Below are 20,179 nucleotides of genomic sequence, written 5' to 3'. Positions count from 1 at the left end.
TCGGGGCCGAGCGAGGTGATGCAGTGATAAAATGTTCAAATGTGTGTGAAATCTTATGGGACTTAACTGCTAAGGTCATCAGCCCCTAAGCTTACACACTACTTAACCTAAATTATCCTAAGGACAAACACACACACACCCATGCCCGAGGGAGGACTAGAACCTCCGCCGGGACTAGCCGCACAGTCCATGACTGCAGCGCCCTAGACCGCTCGGCTAATCCCGCGCGGCGTGCAGTGATAAGACATTGAACTTGTATTCGGAAGAACGGCGGTTGTGAAGAGCATTTCCGATTTCCCTCCCGGTGCTTCCACAACAAGAATTTGTGATCTGTCTCTAGTGACCTCGTTTTCGACGAAACGTTAAACCCTAGCCTTCCTTTAGTTTTTCAATATTTCTTATAACGCTGTAGGTGAATAGACCAAGTTCCCTAGTGGGATGTTCATCGTAAGCGGAGACGATATACGGAACGTGTTCCGGGACATTGCTCTTCCGATTCCTAAAATGTCGCGCGCAGGCCAGTTCCTGGGTGAGCAAGCACAAGTCGTGCTAACGACTGGCTTGGTCTTCCCCGCGACGCTCCCCCGTCACGCTCAGACTTAAGTTCCCGCTTGACCGCAGCTTGCGAAACAGCCACTGCAATTACATCGCTAAAAAGCAGTCTCTAGCTGAGCGGAAGGAGCGCGCCCAATCTCCAACCAGCGTTCCTGGCTGATTTTATTTCCTGTGTACTCAGTCCGCGGACTGTATACGTAACTTCAGGTTATTGGAAGGTGATATTCTATTTACGTTAATTCCTGTTCGTGGAGCGAGTCCGCGCAATTATCACGGCATTCGACTCTCTCTTGGGAGGAGTGGTATTGAAGACTCTGTTAGACCAATCAGATTTAGGATTTTTTTGGTTTTCCGAAATCGATTAACGTGAATGCTAGGAAGGTTCCTTGCAAAAGTAAACTGTCCATTTACTACCTAAAACTTGTCCGACGGTTTCAGAAGGTGACTCTACTACGAACTGAGAAGATAGCCCTTTATTACATCTTAGTGCAAATAAAGAAAATCCAAGAAGGACATACCTTAATCTGCTAGTACCTGAAAGGTAATGCTGTGGCACACTGTTTGAGCGGAAAAACAGCGTACAATGGTGTTGCAAACCACAGAACTTCAATACGTAATGAATCACAGAAACTCTGACTGACTGCTTAACGACAGTATTGACTGTGGGTTATACTGACACGTGATCTCCATTCGAATTGATCGTGTTGATAAAAGAATCTGAGATGCAGAAGAACTAATGATGGGCTGCGACTACTCAAAAAAATTTTGGCCCTATCTGCTTATTTATGGGCTTAGACCCGAGAGGAGCAGGATATCAAAGAATAAGCCTTACAAAATTTTAAAAAAATTACTCAGAAATACCCCCCTTGAACCATGGACCTTGCCGTTGGTGGGGAGGCTTGCGTGCCTCAGCGATACAGATGGCCGTACCGTAGGTGCAACCACAACGAAGGGGTATCTGTTGAGAGGCCAGACAAACATGTGGTTCCTGAAGAGGGGCAGCAGCCTTTTCAGTAGTTGCAGGGGCAACAGTCTGGATGATTGACTGATCTGGCCTTGTAACATTAACCAAAACGGCCTTGCTGTGCTGGTACTGCGAACGGCTGAAAGCAAGGGGAAACTACAGCCGTATTTTTTCCCGAGGACATGCAGCTTTACTGTATGATTAAATGATAATGGCGTCCTCTTGGGTAAAATATTCCGGAGGTAAAATAGTCCCCCATTCGGATCTCCGGGCGGGGACTACTCAAGAGAACGTCGTTATCAGGAGAAAGATAACTGGTGTTCTACGGATCGGAGCGTGGAATGTCAGATCCCTTAATCGGGCAGGTAGGTTAGAAAATTTAAAAAGGGAAATGGATAGGTTACAGTTAGATATAGTGGGAATTAGTGAAGTTCGGTGGCAGGAGGAACAAGACTTTTGGTCAGGTGATTACAGGGTTATAAATACAAAATCAAATAGGGGTAATGCAGGAGTAGCTTTAATAATGAATAAGAAAATAGGAGTGCGCGTTAGCTACTACAAACAGCATAGTGAACGCATTATTGTGGCCAAGATAGACACAAAGCCCATGCCTACTACAGTAGTACAAGTTTATATGCCAACTAGCTCTGCAGATGATGAAGAAATAGATGAAATGTATGACGAGATAAAAGAAATTATTCAGGTAGTGAAGGGAGACGAAAATTTAATAGTCATGGGTGACTGGAACTCGTCAGTAGGAAAAGGGAGAGAAGGAAACGTAGTAGGTGAATATGGATTGGGGGGAAGAAATGATAGAGGAAGCCGCCTTGTAGAATTTTGCACAGAGCATGACTTAATCATAGCTAACACTTGGTTCAAGAATCATAAAAGAAGGTTGTATACCTGGAAGAATCCTGGAGATACTAAGAGGTATCAGATAGATTATATAATGGTAAGACAGAGATTTAGGAACCAGGTTTTAAATTGTAAGACATTTCCAGGGGCAGATGTGGATTCTGACCACAATCTATTGGTTATGAACTGCAGATTGAAACTGAAGACACTGCAAAAAGGTGGGAATTTAAGGAGATGGGACCTGGATAAACTGAAAGAACCAGAGGTTGTAGAGAGTTTCAGGGAGAGCATAAGGGAACAATTGACAGGAATGGGCGAAAGAAATACAGTAGAAGAAGAATGGGTAGCTCTGAGGGATGAAGTAGTGAAGGCAGCAGACGATCAAGTAGGTAAAAAGACGAGGGCTAATAGAAATCCTTGGGTAACAGAAGAAATATTGAATTTAATTGTTGAAAGGAGAAAATATAAAAATGCAGTAAATGAAGCAGGCAAAAAGGAATACAAACGTCTTAAAAATGAGATAGACAGGAAGTGCAAAATGGCTAAGCAGGGGTGGCTAGAGGACAAATGTATGGATGTAGAGGCTTGTCTCACTAGGGGTAAGATAGATACTGCCTACAGGAAAATTAAAGAGACCTTTGGAGAGAAGAGAACCACTTGTATGAATATCAAGAACTCAGATGGCAACCCAGTTCTAAGCAAAGAAGGGAAGGCAGAAAGGTGGAAGGAGTATATAGAGGGTTTATACAAGAGGGATGTGCTTGAGGACAATATTATGGAAATGGAAGAGGATGTAGATGAAGACGAAATGGGAGATAAGATACTGCGTGAAGAGTTTGACAGAGCACTGAAAGACCTGAGTCGAAACAAGGCCCCGGGAGTAGACAACATTCCATTAGATCTACTGATGGCCTTGGGAGAGCCAGTCATGACAAAACTCTACCATCTGGTGAGCAAGATGTATGAGACAGGCGAAATACCCTCACACTTCAAGAAGAATATAATAATTCCAATCCCAAAGAAAGCAGGTGTTGACAGATGTGAAAATTACCGAACTATCAGTTTAATAAGTCACAGCTGCAAAATACTAACGCGAATTCTTTACAGACGAATGGAAAAACTGGTAGAAGCGGACCTCGGGGAAGATCAGGGTTTGGATTCCGTAGAAATGTTGGAACACGTGAGGCAATACTAACCTTACGACTTATCTTAGAAGAAAGATTAAGAAAAGGCAAACCTACGTTTCTAGCATTTGTAGACTTAGAGAAAGCTTTTGACAATGTTAACTGGAATACTCTCTTTCAAATTCTGAAGGTGGCAGGTATAAAATACAGGGAGCGAAAGGCTATTTACAATTTGTACAGAAATCAGATGGCAGTTATAAGAGTCGAGGGGCATGAAAGGGAAGCAGTGGTTGGGAAGGGAGTGAGACAGGGTTGTAGCCTCTCCCCGATGTTATTCAATCTGTATATTGAGCAAGCAGTGAAGGAAACAAAAGAAAAATTCGGAGTAGGTATTAAAATTCATGGAGAAGAAGTAAAAACTTTGAGGTTCGCCGATGACATTGTAATTCTGTCAGAGACAGCAAAGGACTTGGAAGAGCAGTTGAACGGAATGGACAGTGTCTTGAAAGGAGGATATAAGATGAATATCAACAAAAGCAAAACGAGGATAATGGAATGTAGTCAAATTAAATCGGGTGGTGCTGAGGGAATTAGATTAGGAAATGAGACACTTAAAGTAGTAAAGGAGTTTTGCTATTTAGGGAGTAAAATAACTGATGATGGTCGAAGTAGAGAGGATATAAAATGTAGACTGGCAATAGCAAGGAAATCGTTTCTGAAGAAGAGAAATTTGTTAACGTCGAGTATAGATTTAAGTGTCAGGAAGTCGTTTCTGAAAGTATTTGTATGGAGTGTAGCCAGGTATGGAAGTGAAACATGGACGATAACTAGTTTGGACAAGAAGAGAATAGAAACTTTCGAAATGTGGTGCTACAGAAGAATGCTGAAGATAAGGTGGGTAGGACAAATGTAAGGATTAGAGGCCTATCTCACTAGGGGTAAGATAGATACCGCCTACAGGAAAATTAAAGAGACCTTTGGAGATAAGAGAACGACTTGTATGAATATCAAGAGCTCAGATGGAAACCCAGTTCTAAGCAAAGAAGGGAAAGCAGAAAGGTGGAAGGAGTATATAGAGGGTCTATACAAGGGCGATGTACTTGAGGACAATATTATGGAAATGGAAGAGGATGTAGATGAAGATGAAATGGGAGATATGATACTGCGTGAAGAGTTTGACAGAGCACTGAAAGACCTGAGTCGAAACAAGGCCCCCGGAGTAGACAATATTCCATTGGAACTACTGACGGCCGTGGGAGAGCCAGTCCTGACAAACCTCTACCATCTGGTGAGCAAGATGTATGAAACAGGCGAAATACCCTCAGACTTCAAGAAGAATATAATAATTCCAATCCCAAAGAAAGCAGGTGTTGACAGATGTGAAAATTACCGAACTATCCGCTTAATAAGTCACAGCTGCAAAATACTAACACGAATTCTTTACAGACGAATGGAAAAACTAGTGGAAGCCAACCTCGGGGAAGATCAGTTTGGATGCCGTAGAAACACTGGAACACGTGAGGCAATACTGACCTTACGACTTATCTTAGAAGAAGGATTAAGGAAAGGCAAACCTACGTTTCTAGCATTTGTAGACTTAGAGAAGGCTTTTGACAATGTTGACTGGAATACTCTCTTTCAAATTCTAAAGGTGGCAGGGGTAAAATACAGGGAGCGAAAGGCTATTTACAATTTGTACAGAAACCAGATGGCAGTTATAAGAGTCGAGGGACATGAAAGGGAAGCAGTGGTTGGGAAGGGAGTAAGAAAGGGTTGTAGCCTCTCCCCGATGTTGTTCAATCTTTATATTGAGCAAGCAGTGAAGGAAACAAAAGAAAAATTCGGAGTAGGTATTCTGTCAGAGACAGCAAAGGACTTGGAAGAGCAGTTGAATGGAATGGACAGTGTCTTGAAAGGAGGATATAAGATGAACATCAACAAAAGCAAAACAAGGATAATGGAATGTAGTCGAATTAAGTCGTGTGATGCTGAGGAAATCAGATTGGGAAATGAGACACTTAAAGTAGTAAAGGAGTTTTACTATTTGAGGAGAAAAATAACTGACAATGGTCGAAGTAGAGAGGATATAAAATGTTGACTGGCAATGGCAAGGAAAGCGTTTCTGAAGAAGAGAAATTTGTTAACATCGAGTATTGATTTAAGTGTCAGGAAGTCATTTCTGAAAGTATTCGTATGGAGTGTAGCCATGTATGGAAGTGAAACATGGACGATAAATAGTTTGGACAAGAAGAGAATAGAAGCTTTCGAAATGTGGTGCTACAGAAGAATGCTGAAGATTAGATGGGTAGATCACATAACTAATGAGGAAGTATTGAATAGGATTGGGGAGAAGAGAAGTTTGTGGCACAACTTGACCAGAAGAAGGGATCGGTTGGTAGGACATGTTCTGAGGCATCAAGGGATCACCAATTTAGTATTGGAGGGCAGTGTGGAGGGTAAAAATCGTAGAGGGAGACCAAGAGATGAATACACTAAGCAGATTCAGAAGGATGTAGATTGCAGTAGGTACTGGGAGATGAAAAAGCTTGCACAGGATAGAGTAGCATGGAGAGCTGCATCAAACCAGTCTCAGGACTGAAGACCACAACAACAACAACTCAGAAATAAAAAGAAGACAATAACGAAAATAAAAACAAGAAGTAATTAGGAAGATTAGAATTCATCGTCTAGTCCACAACGGTGCCATTAGAGACGCAACACAAGCACAGATCGTGACCGTGTCCTTTTCAAAGGAACCATCCCGTCATGTGCCTGGAGCGATTTACGAAAATCACAGAAAACCTAAATCTGGATGGCCGGACGAGGATTTCAATCGCTGTCCCACTCGAATGTGCTAACCACTGCGCCACCTCGCTCGATAAATAAGTGCAGTCTCTCGAAATGAGCACATATTAGCATATCTGTGAAATTAAAATGTGCTGCTGGCTAAAATTCAGTATCGTGTTGTTCCACACCGTGCATTTGAAATGTCTGATTCCTCCTTGGCACACAAGGTAATCCAGACGTTACCCCTCAAATCAATCACACACTTCGATGGCGCCCTTCCTGAGGTCATCCGATGTGCGATATAGATTCCTGTCACGACGCTTAGCCAGATCCAATTGATCCCAAGCATGCTCAGTCGAGTTTATGTTAGCAGAAACCGAAGGCCATTTCGCGTGCTTCATTACTGCCTTCTGGATTAAGGTGTTCATGAGGCGGCTGATGTGACCGTGCGTTACTGTCTTTACAGACTGACATGTTGTCGAAATGTTGAGTGCAGGGCGGGACAGCAGGTCGGTGGATCCTGTCCCAATACTATACACCCCTCGACAGCAGTGAGAGGCGTTCGACTGTGAAAGGCGTCAGACATCTATACACGATACACGTCGAAAATATGGCTACCCAATCTCCCTGCTGAACCTGTGGATCCTCAGAGATCAGACATACATTGATACCCAGCCACCTGCATGCTCTTATGCAACGATCACCAGGCGCCAGACAAATCCTGCATTTGTTGATGAAGAAAACGGGACGATATTGATCCATTTTCCATTCCTGGTGTTCCCTTGCCCAGTTTCTTCGTGTGCCACGATGCTAGGGGATTTCTAGAGTTGTCCATAGTACACTATCTGTGCAAAAGCATCTGGAGGCCTATTAGTGGACATTAATACACGTTGTGTCCACTCTTCGCCTTTATAGTGGCTTGAGTTGTGTTGGGGATACCTGCAGTGACGTGTCAGAGTGTCTATGGTGGAACATCAGCATTTTCTTCCTCAAGAGCAGAGAACAGAAGAGGTACTGCTGTCGGACACTCGGTTCTGGAGTGACGTCGACTTTCTACCTTATCCCAAAGTAGTTCCATTGGATTCATGTCAGGACACTGGGCGGGCCAGTCCATTTCAGGAACGATATTATTCAAAAATCATTGTCTCATAGATGCTGCTTTATGACAGGGTGCATCATCGTGGTGATGCAAACAATCATCGGCTCCGAACTGTTCATCTACTGTATGCGGTACATAATACCGTAAAATGTCTCCACATATTTCCATATTTAGCAGTCTTTTACGCGCAATAAGGGGATAAAATCCTAACCACGAAAAACACCTCCTCACCATTACATCACCTCATCCATACTTCACTGTTGGCTCTTCACATGATGGCATGTAACGTTCTCCAGTTAATCGCGAAACCCAAACCCTTCCATGCGACTGACACAGGGTGCAGCGTGATTCATCACTCCTATCACTCGTTTCCAGCCATCCACTGCCCAGTTGCGTCACTCTTCACACCATCTCAAGATAATAGCTTACCATTTACTACAGAAATGTGTGGTTTATGAGGAGATGCTCAAAAATTGTACCCCTATGCACAGTCATTGTCCTACGTAGACTAGACTGGTACCACATTGAAGCTCACGAGTAATTCCCTAGACTGGTTTCATGCGATTTTTATAACCTTCCTCCGTAATGTTGGAGAGTCCCTGTGCTTTAGCACTCGAGTTCTGCCTGGTCTTTGTTTAGCTGTAGTTGGTCCTTGGCGTTTCCACTTCACAAACATGTCATCAACAATCGACTTGGACAGGCTTAGTAGGGTTGAAATGACGCTGATGGAGTCGTCACTCAGGTGAAATCCAATATGAATAGTGCTAGTTCCAAGTCCTGATCTTCCCACTCTGCTCTTACTGCATCTCCACTGAGAACACAATACACACCCGCCTCCTTTTATACTGGTAGGTCCGCCTGTCGTTAATCTAGTTGTCAGTTCCGCATTACTTTGGGGAGGCCGGAAGCTTCTGATCAGATTCCTGCTGGCCAAATCGATCTTTTGAAGACTGTTGCGTTCTGCCTCGAACGACACAGCCTTTCCAGTAACGTCCGAAAAAGCAGCGTAAAGTTCTATCGTATGCTACTTGGTGGGCCTTCGACCCATAATTTATAGACAGCTTTCATCAGCTGGTGTGTAGAGACTGGACGACCACTACGGAGGCATATCTTAATTTTTTTGTCTCGTGATAACGGTTGAATGTTTGCATCACGTCGTTGAGGTGTACGAAAATTCGGCATGCAATTACCGGTGCTGACAAATGTTGTGGTCGTAAACTGACAATGCGCGCACGTTATAAGCTTGAAATGACTGAGCAAGTTGACACAATGAACAGCGTACACTTAGCGCATTGTCTGTCTAGTTCACGACTGCACACAAATGGCTGTACTTGGCGATTTCCTTTGGTAAAAGAGAAGGAATGGGCTGATGAAAATCATGCAATGGCTTTAAGCCATGGGAACTTCTAGCTACTTCTTCGCTTGCATCTCGCTGCACGAAGTTTGATACGTTAATGATGATGGAATAGGAGTTGAATAAAATGAAAAGCACTCAACGGGGTTGTCAGAAATGCGGCGTAAAACTGGAGCTTCAATGGCCTTAAAATCCGCACGTATGTTTAAAAAAAAAAAGAGGAACAGAGCAGCGAGAAAATTAAGATGTAAGCTCTATTGTAAACAATAAAATTAAAAACAATACTACAATTGTTAAAGAAATTTGGAATAAATGGCAAGTTTTTTATACTAAATAAAATATATTTTATGCAAGTTGTTCAAACCTATGGACGCTGACGTTCTGATGAGAAGGCAGACGAACTGTCGGAAAAATTAAAGAAATTGAAAATGGTAGTAAATCCCATTATAAGGTGCCAATAAAAGATTGTGGTTCAAAAGTGGTACAGATTTAAAGAGAGAAACTTCAACTGTGTTTCCATTAGTAATTAACGAGAAGTATCCACTTTTTTAAAAAAATTTCAGGATTTTGAAAATGTGAAGGAATTTTCTTAACCTTTTGAACCTTAAAATTAATCATAAACGTGCTCACGGAAAGAAGCATTTGCAACAGACCGCAGAACGATTGTAGAGGCTCCATCGTTCATCTTGTGTAAGACCTGAAAGGACAAAATAAGATAGATTGAGGCTAGTACAAAGCCATACAGGCAATAGTTTTCCTTTCGCTATGTTTGCGAGAGGAACAGGAAAGGGAGAGTCTACCAAAGGCACAAAGTATCCTTAGCAGTGCCCTGCACGGTGATTAGCGGATGCGTACACAGGCGAAACCGTGGAAATCTGTCGTGAACGAATCCCGTCTAACCGTACTCTTCCATCTTTTCTTCCCTTTTTGGATAAATATTGGTACTGAAAATTTAATACTCCATTAGCAATCGAACCGGCAACCTGCGCTCCGTGCGTGTCTATGTTTGAGGTGTATGCCGCCGAAACCGAAATTGCGAGAAGGAAAAATAGTAGCCGAAAGCCGTCATACGGAGCATCAGTTTTAGGGTACGTTTATGTTAGACCTGTGATAAGCTATAAGAGCGCCGAAGAGACAGACTGGAGCAAAGTGTAGTTCTCAGCTTCTACGAGGCGTTCTTGACGCAGCTTTAATAACGACGTGGAGCCGAGTGTCGAGCAGTGTGGCTTTGAAATGAAGCCAAAGAAGTCCTAACTGTATCACCTAAGCTTTACCATTTCTGTCGTACTGCAGTTGCTGAAAAATGAAGTGATGTACGCGTGGCAGTACTTTACTCTGGAAACCATACTGTATAACTACAAATATCTGATACACAGGAAAAAATTGCGTATGTTTTACCGAATTCTGATTCTCTTTTCAGATATCTGCCTACTGATCAGTTACTTAGAAGCCTGGTGTTTTCGTTTCCTGCTGCAACTGTTGTGAAGTGAAATGAAATGATCATGCTGCACTATTGGGCGGGAGCCCCTATCTGGGGTTGTTCTGGGCGCCTACTGCAAGTCTTCCTATTTGTCGCCCTTCGACGACTTGTGTGCCAATGAAGGCGAGATGTCCCCGAACGAAGAAAATCTCCGACTTGGCTGGAAATCGAAATCGGAACAAGGGATTTGGAGGCAGTCACATGGACCACAAGACGACGAGTTACGGGCCACTGTTCGAAAAATAATGAGAGCCATGACAGCTTTTACTTCGTAAGACTGTCATATTAAAAAAAGAAAAAGAAACACGTTGCAGGTGTATATAACTTCAGAAAAATGACTGATTACTACAACCATCTTTGGAATTTTCTTCCGCGCTTAGGAAGTATAGAAAGAACAGGCATTCGATTTATTCTGGTTCTATGTTTAAAAATGATCTGCCGGGTGATCAAAAAGTCAGTATAAATTTGAAAACTTAATAAACCACGGAATAATGTAGACAGAGATGAAAAATTGACACACGTGCTTGGAATGACATGGGGTTTTATTAAAAAAACAAATTTCACAAAATCTCCGACAGATGGCGGTGGACAGCAAAACGTCAGTATTGCTACCGTGACGGGTGAGAGGTACGCCGATGTGTTACAGAATCGCATCATCCCCAGCCTGGCTGGTAAACACCTGCTGGAACGTACGATGTTTATGCAGGATGGCACTCCACCCCATATTGCTAGACGCGTGAAAGATCTCTTGCACGCGTCGTTTGGTGATGATCGTGTGCTCAGCCGCCACTTTCGTCATGCTTGGCCTCCCAGGTCCCCAGACCTCAGTCCGTGCGATTATTGGCTTTGGGGTTACCTGAAGTCGCAAGTGTATCGTGATCGACCGACATCTCTAGGGATGCTGAAAGACAACATCCGACGCCAATGCCTCACCATAACTCCGGACATGCTTTACAGTGCTGTTCACAACATTATTCCTCGACTACAGCTATTGTTCAGGAATGATGGTGGCCATATTGAGAATTTCCTGTAAAGAACATCATCTTTGCTTTGTCTTACTTTGTTATGCTAATTATTACTATTCTGATCAGATGAAGCGCCATCTGTCGGACATTTTTTGAACTTTTGTATTTTTTTATTTTATTTTTTTATTTTTTTATTTTTGTTCTAATAGAACCCCATGTCATTCCAAGCATGTGTGTCAATTTGTACCTCTCTATCTACATTATCCCGTGATTTATTCAGTTTTCAAATTTATACTGACTTTTTGATCACCCAGTATATTGTTACGTGGACTGGCTGATGACGATTCTGAGTTCACAAACATTAATTTTGATGACTGGGGAAAACAAAGCGATGATGGAACAAGTAGGTCTTTCTGCATTTGTCAGACATAAGGTCCAAAATTTTTTGATGTTAGTGCTTTGCCTAAGTGTGATAAAACTATACATTTTGTTACTTTAGGCTATGAAAATTTTACACCTTTATCCAGCTCATTAAAAGGAACTTTGCCTGACTCTGATGAAACTATAGCTTTTGTTGCTCTTAACTATGAAGATCGTTCACTTTGACCCGGTTCTTTAAGGCGTAGCTTTAAGGCATTAGTTAGATGCTGACAAAGAATATTTCATGAGTAGTGTACTGCGAGCATGAAGAACTGTTGAGTGTTCCTTCGGTATAATGTATTCTATATGGAGACTATCAGAAACAGAAAAGCAAATTTCTCTACAGGTGGCCCATGATATTGTTAGATTCATTTGCTTCCTGTATACGTTAATAATTGACAGAGATGGTATTCAGGGTTATCTTAGAAACAAAACAAGCAATAAAATCCACACGCGATACTAGCGAAGAAAACTCAAGCAGAGGTTATCGACGCTCTTATCGCTGCTGAAGCGTGGCTCAGAGCGATACTCCAATATAAACACTGCTACGGAAATGTTATTCATCAGACAATAATCATAGGATTCCGTCTCCCTGACTTCCATCACACCATCTATAGCTATCCCATCCATCTTATTAAGACATAAAGATATCTTGGACTACCCTTCGACCGCTAACTGACATGGCGTTCCGTCAACTAGCCGGCCAACAAAAGCCCAATAGCAGACTAAAATTATTGAACCTATTAACGGGTAATAGATGGGAATTATATCCTTCCACAGTCATCTGCACCCACATTAGTCTTATCCGTCCCGCTTTCACTTTTGCCAATGAAGGCTGCGTCTCTGACCCCTAAAAATTTTGCTACTTCTCACAAGTCCGAGAACATGATGCACCCTGCCTAGTCTTTCGTATTCACCTTCGCATTCCGGGTTTAGCGTCCAGAGACAGTGATCATGTGTGTGGGAACGGTGCTTGTGTGTACGTGCGTGTGTTTTCTACTGTGGAAGAAGGCCTTTTAGCCGAAAGTTCAGGTGTACGAGGATATCAGTCGTTTCTTACGCGTGTCTGCGATTCAATGTCTACTCTATATGGTAATTAACGATCTGTTTTTTTCATCATCTTGTCATAATAAATTGAGTCGCATAAAAGACACAACAGTTGATATGAGTTGCGTGAGCAATGAAGTGACCCGAAGAGAATACAAGTATTACGTATATAAAGATACAGATGTCATATGTGTTTCTGGGATCCAAGAGATCCACAGCACAGATGTCGAAGCAAAAGAAATATGATCGGTAGAAAACCGCCGAAGCACTTAAAGTTCCTACTGGGGACCTGAGAAAGACAAAATGAATAAGAACAAGCTTCATAATTCTTTATATTAAAAAGTAAAGGCACAGTAAATTTCCTTGAAAGAAAAACAAGTGCGAACATGTATCTAATATGCTGATTAAAATTGAAATATATGGACGATTTGATCATTCCCTTTGCTTACGTTGATGATATATACAATTACATGGCTCGTGTATCATTGTTATGTTAGAGATTGGCATGATAAATAAGAATGGTTTACACGCACTTTAATAAAATCTTTCAAGCGCTTCGCATATGTCGCTGTAGACATCAGGAACTATCTGGTATAAGGCAGCTACTGAAATGTGAAACAATAGCTTATGTCAATGTCTCCGGTTGCTAATAATAATAGCGTAAATGCTAGCCTTACTCCAGATTACAATGATCATCGATAACAGTGTTCTGCTTTCAAATTTTCTCCTCCGTTGTAATGAGAAGCCAACGAATAGCGTCAATCGAAATATGTGCGAAGTTTTGAACTAATGCTAAGGAAAGCTGGAGCTGCAATTAAGCGTTAAGTGCACTACATCTACGCATTTCACGTTTACGTACGAACTGAGACACTTAAATTCTTCCCCTTCCAACGCCATGCTGTACGGTTCCGTTCTCCATCGTGACTATATTTTCGTAATTTCCTTCACCAAAGAAGACGAAGTAAATACCTCAGAATTCCTATCAAGAACAGCTGCCAATGTGAGTGACTTAGAAGTAGATACCGTCGGTATAGCGAAGAAGTTTAAATCACTTTATAAAAGCAAGGTCTGCGGTCGAGATTGTTTACCAGTTCTGTTCCTTACAGGATATATTATACAATAGTTCAATATTTAGCAATCAGATATAACCGTTCGCTCAACGAAAGATCAGTGTCTAAGGAATGTCAAGTTGCACAGGTCAGACCAATATTCAAGAAAAGAAACAGTAGTAATCCGCAGAATTACAGACCCATACCACCAACATCGATTTGCAGTAGGATTTTGAAACATTGTTGTGTTCGAACATTATAAATTGCCTCGAAGAAAACGATTTATTGACATAAAGTCAGCACTGATTCAAGAAACATCGTTCTTGTGAAACACAAGTAGCTCTTTATTCTCTCGAAGTAATGAGCGCTATCGACAGGTGATACCAAATTAATTCCATATTTTTAGATTTCCAGAAGGCTGTTGACAGCGTTCCTCATAACCGACTTCGAATTAAACTGCATGCCCATGAAGTATCGTCTCAGTTGTGCGACTAAATTCGTGATTTTCTGTTTGAAAGATTATACTATGTAGAAACAGACGAAAAGTCATCGGGTAAAACAGAAATGATATCTGGCGTTCCAAAGGAAGTGATACAAGGCCTCTATTGTTCCTGATCTACATAAACGATTTAGAAGATAACCTGACCAGTCCTCTTAGATGGTTTGCAGCTGTTGCCGTTATTTGCCGTCATAAAATCAAAACCACTTGAAAAATGATTTAGACAAGCTATCCGTATGGTGTGATAAGTGTCATTTGAATCAAAATAATGAAGAGTGTCAGGTCATTTACATGAGTACTAAAATGAAACCGTTAAATTTCGGTTACACGATAAGTCACAGAAATCTGAAGACTGTTAATTCAGCTAAATATTTAAAGATTACAGTTACGAATAACTGGGACTGCTTACATCATGCTTGTCCCCCCTGTGCTACAGTGTTGCAGTGCGGTATGGGGTCCGTTCTAGGCATAATTGACGGAGGACAACGAAAAAGTTTAAAGAACGGCGAACGTTTTGTATTATCGCGAAATATGGGAGAGAACGTCGGATATGATACGCGAATTGGGGTGACAGCCATTAAAACAAAGTCGTCTTCGTTGCGGTGAGACCTTTTCAATCGCCAACTTTCTCCTCTGAATGCGACAATATTTTGTTGGCGCCCATTTACACAGGAAGAAATAATCATCATAATGAAATAATAGAAATCAGAGCTCAGATGGAAAGATTTAAGTATTCTTTATCGCCGTGCGCTATTCGAGAGTGATATGTTAGATAAATACACTCAAGAGTAAAAGAATCTGGTACACCTGCCTAATATCGTATAGGGCCCGCTTGAGCAGGCAGAAGTACCGTAACAAGACGTGCCATGAACTCGACTAACGACTGAAGTACTGCTGGAGGGAACTGACACTATGAACCCTGCAGGGTGCCCATAAATCCGTAAAAGTACGAAGGGTGGAGATCTCTTCTGAACAGCACGTTGCAAGGCATCCCAGATATGCTCAGTAATGTTCATGTCTAGGGAGTTTCGCTGCCAGAGAAAGTGTTTAAGCTCAGGAGAGTGCTCCTGGAGCCACTCTGTTGCAATTCTGCGCGTGTGGGGTGTCGCATTGTCCTGCTGGAATTGCCCAAGCCCGTCGGAATGCATAATGGACATGAATGGATGCGGGTGATCACAAGGATGCTTGCGTACGTGTCACCTGTCAGAGTCATATCTAGACGTATTAGGGGTCCCATATAACTCCAACTACACACGTCCCACACCATTACAGAGCCTCCATCAGCTTGAACAGTCCCCTGCTGACAAGCAGGGTCCATTGATCCATGAGGTTGTCTCCATACCCGTATACGTCCATCCGCTCGATACAATTTGAAACGAGACTCGTCCCATCGGGCAACATATTTCCAGTCATCAACAATCCAATGTCGGTGTTGACAGGCCCAGGCGAGGCGTAAAGCTTTGTGTCGTGAAGTCATCGAGGGTACACGAGTGGGCTTTCGACTCCGAAAGCCCATATCGATGATGTTTCGTTGGATGGTTCGCACGCTGACACTTGTTGATGACTCAACATTTAAATCTGCAGCAATTTGCGGAAGAGTTGTACTTCTGTCACGCTGAACGATTCTCTTCGGTCGTAGTTGGTCCCGTTCTTCCAGGATCTTTTTCCGGCCGCGGCGATGTCGGAGATGCCATGTTTTACGGGATTCCTGATATTCGTGGTACACTCGTGAAATGTTCGTACGGGAAAATCCCAACTTCATCACTACATCAGAGACGCTGTGTCCAATCGCTCGCGTGCCGGCTGTAACACCACGTTCAAACTCGCTTAAATCTTGATAACCTTCCATTGTAGCAGCAGTAACCTATCTGATAACTGCGCCAGGCACTTGTTGTCTTACATAGGTGTTCCCAACCGCAACGCCGTATTCTCATATCTCTGTATCTGAATACACATGCCTATATCAGTTTCTTTGACGCTTCAGTGTAGCTTGAATGCGGTACGAGGAACCCTGTGCCAGGCGCGTAACTGTGAACTGCAGGGTAGTGCTGTAGACACACGGTATGCCTCGATGTTCGTGCTCTCATATTCTCTTTCTTTGGCTCAAGTGTAAATGCTTATTTGCAAATACAAATCAATTGATGGTGCACACGCGCGAATTCCCGTCCGACCGACAAACTGTACGTGTGTAGGCAATACGACCGACCGACCGACCGACGAGCTTTTTTTCCAACGGCTCCCACCCTCTAGTCAACTAATTGTGCAGTGTGTGGCGCTGTCGTGCCAACAGCCCAACGAAAGTTCGTCTTTCGTCACTGCGCGCGGAGTTGAACGCTGTTCTAATATACATAATAGGATGCGAGGTGGACGAAAGTTTGAAGACAGGGTTTCAGGATAAATCCAAAGACGCAGATGTTTGTGGGACACGTCGTGCGAAGATTATAGCAATAGAGATGCACTAAATGAAGCACTTTTTTTTTTCTAAACGAATCCGTAATGATTCCCGTGTGCCACGCAGAGAGAATAAAAGTCTATCGACCTTCTGTATTTCTGTTGTTAGTTTTTATTTTCGATTCTTACCAGAAATAAAGTGTAAAAACCGAAATATCGACTTTCAATGGACATTAATTCATAAAATATATTTGTTTGGTCGTTTTAAGTGTTAAAAGAAATTCCAGCCTATATCCAAGATGTCTGTTAAGAAGCGCAAAGTGTGGATTTTTTTTAAAACAATTGCAACAGTTGCTACAAGTCTGTTTTCTTATGTATCTGTTGTTGTATTTAATAGTTTCATTCCTTATGTATCTGTTGTTGTATTCATTAGATGATGTGCGCGCCACCACCATATCTAGCCTTCCTTCTTCGAATTTGAAATGAATTTCTTAAACTAACAGGTAATCTTTTATCCTACGTACCTAAGTACATTGATAAATTTACATTAACGTCTTTTATTTATTTATTTACCATTTTGTATTTCCTCGGCCAAGTAGGAATCACGTTACAGGTTTCAGAAATCATTTTAGTTAATAATTGTGGGGATACAACAGCACTGAATTTGAGTTTCAGTTAACGTCTACCAAGCAGCTAACAGCATCTTCTCGCAGCTTACATACTTTTTCACGAACATATCCTTTTTTCGTAAAGAATGGTTTGTTGATGTTCAGCAGCTCTGAAATGCAGATTCATCCATTCTTAGATAATTACACCGAGCGAGGTGACGCAATGGCTAGCACACTGGACTCGCATTCGGGAGGACGACGGTTCAATCCTGCGTCCGGCCATCCTGATTTGGGTTTTCCGTGATTTCCCTAAATCGCTCCAGGCAAATGCCGTGATGGTTCCTTTGAAAGGGCACGGCCGACTTCCTTCTCCGTCCTTCCCTAATCCGATGAGACCGATGACCTCGCTGTTTGGTCTCTTCCCCCAAAGAAACCAATCCAATCTTTCTTCCCAAATGTGATTCCAGTGAGATAATTACGAAAAATCACCGGACCCCAAATAAAGTAACAAAACGTGAGAGAACTTCTTTCTCTAAATGGTTTAAATGGCTCTGAGCACTATGGGACTTAACATTTGAGGTCATCAGTCCCCTAGAACTTAGAACTACTTAAACCTAACTAACCTAAGGACACCACACACATCCATGCCCGAGGCAGGATTCGAACCTGCGACCGTAGCGGTCGCACGGTTCCAGACTGAAGTGCCTAGAACCACTCGGCCACACCGGCGGCGAACTTCTTTCTTTGCACTAGCCACTTCTTAGCCTTGTTACCTTTAAAACAGCCAAGATAAACACACGTTTTTGTCTCTGTATAAAACCAAGCGGACTCTCGGAGAATATAAACCAATGCACTTATGATATATGAATCACAACAACAGAGCGGCGCTATAATAGCTGAGTGCAGTTGGTTGGTAGGTGTGTAGGTTGCCGCGAAATCGATCGTTCGGTCGGTCGGTAAATTGGTGCAGGTGTAGGGAACCTTAAAGCGGTCTCTAGGCGGCATAGAAGCATTAGCGGAAGCAAGAAAAGGCGAACGGTGAAAGGCGGGCGCGCATATTGCGACGCGGCGGGCAGCTGTTCAGTTGCCCCCACCGCCAGCTGGTCGCGCTGCAGCGCCGCCTCGTGGGCCGACGCGACAGTCTGCCAGCGACGGCCATGGGGGCCGTGTCACAGCTGGAGCTCCAGCAGGAGAAGGTACGCACACAGCCGAGCGCACAGTTTTCCTCCCGCGCGGCTTGCAGCCTTCAACTCTGACAAGTCCTACTTTCGCTAATGCCGCGGGGACGCGACGCCGGGCCCTGCGAGCGCCCGTCTCTTCTGCGAATTACAGAACCTGATGGTGACAAGTTGTTTGCATCGACGAGTGCGAATTGGGGTCCAATTGGAGGAGTGCAGAGGTCGGCTGGAAGCGACGGAGAGGCGGTTTCTCGGCAGTGTGTTATGTGTGTACCCCAGTGGCGGAACGCGTGTGAATTGGCACAGCTGTCAGTTTGGACAGTCGTTTGGCGTCAGCTGACGGGTGAAAGTGTGGCTCGCCGTTCGCCTCGAAGAAATCGCGGACTAGTACACGTGTGATTAGTGGGGAACAGATATAAATAAAATATCTTAGATTACGTTGAGGCTGTCTTCGAATAGTACATATGATGCTTTCTTCAACCTATTTAGGAAGTCGTTAGAATCTGCCGTGTTTAAGTTTATCTGCTTCAGTTCTTAGTGTAAATAATAGCTTCGCAAAAACAAACTCCGCCCTAATATATTCTGTGTCAATGGCTTAGGGTATTTCTTCGGGATTACTCTTCACTTGGAAAGTTGTGGACGCTCAAAAGCCAGCAGTAAGAATAATACGTGTTCATTCACAGTCATCTGGTAGTCGCCTAGTAGGCATTCTGACTGTACCTACGCAATTCAGAATCATAATCACCAACGAAATTCATCATAAGTAATGTACAACAATTTGAGAACAGTGATGTCCGTACAACAATAGAGGAAAAATTGATCTTTATTAGACTGCTACGGTCCCAGGTTCGAATCCTGCCTCGGGCATGGATGTGTGATGTCCTTAGGTTAGTTGGGTTTAAGTAGTTCTAAGTTCTAGGGGACTGATGACCTAAGATGTTAAGTCCCATAGTCCTCAGAGCCATTTGAACCATTTTGTATCTTTATTACCCGTCACTGAAGCTGTCAGTGGCTCAGAAAGGAGTTCAATACGCAGGAAGAAAAATTTTTGATCATTTGTCCAATAACATTAAATGTCTGACAGGTAGCAAAACAACTTTTAAAACTAACCGTTTCTTCTGGACATCTACTCCTATTCCATAGATCACTTTTTTAAAGTTGGTAGAATGTAAAAAAACTACATTTTTAGTGTAGTTCCAAGAGTAGGACTGAAAAATGTCCAATAATATTGATATATTCATATCCTATAAGCTGACATGTTACACATAACTTCTACAAAGCAAATCATTCACACGATCTAGGGAACATATAACTAACAGAAAACTGTCTTACAGCCTGCTGAACTTATCAGCCAGTGTCAGCGAGCTTCACTTTCTCGCTGAGATGATTTTAGAAGCTCCGAAAGTGTTCAGTATTTAAATTTAACGTTATGTCTTGGAAGGAAAAAATTTCTTAATTTGGATAACTCTACGTACCGGTACGTAAAATTGTACTTTGCTTTTGCACCCTTCACTGCTGACCTACGCAAATAACGCACAGGTAGTTTTGCAACAGGACATTTGAATACGAAGGAAAAATTGGAAACAGTGTTAGCATTGCAGGTAGTGTGGAAAGCCGCACTGTTAGAGGAGAAATTTTCAAAGAGCTAACATCTAAATGTGTTTCACCCAAGAAAATGACAATCAGTACGGAACCCGCGAAACTGAGCGGTGACAGCACATATCGGGACGCCACTTTGGATCATTAGTAACGAAAAGCTTCGCGAGTGCATTAGAGTACATAGAGTATTCTATGATCCAGCCAC

The 20,179-nt window shown here is 42.7% G+C and overlaps 1 protein-coding gene across 3 annotated transcripts in view; it reads left to right on the top strand.

Moving 5' to 3' along the window:
• Positions 1-20,179, top strand: part of LOC124795504 (peptide transporter family 1) — a 347,550-nt gene that overhangs the window by 153,257 nt on the left and 174,114 nt on the right. The window contains exon 1 of one of the 3 annotated variants that reach the window (XM_047259566.1): positions 18,270-18,393. The exons of the other annotated variants lie outside the window; for them this stretch is intronic. Coding sequence (XP_047115522.1) covers positions 18,355-18,393 — 39 coding nt within the window. The 5' untranslated portion in view covers positions 18,270-18,354. Of the gene's footprint in view, positions 1-18,269; positions 18,394-20,179 lie in introns of those variants that run through there. 3 annotated transcript variants of the gene reach the window in all.

The sequence above is a fragment of the Schistocerca piceifrons genome, chromosome 4 (assembly GCF_021461385.2).
Source record: "Schistocerca piceifrons isolate TAMUIC-IGC-003096 chromosome 4, iqSchPice1.1, whole genome shotgun sequence".
Taxonomy (NCBI): domain Eukaryota; kingdom Metazoa; phylum Arthropoda; class Insecta; order Orthoptera; family Acrididae; genus Schistocerca; species Schistocerca piceifrons.
The sequence above is the reverse complement of the archived record's forward strand: the minus strand, read 5'-3'. Positions and strand labels throughout refer to the sequence as shown.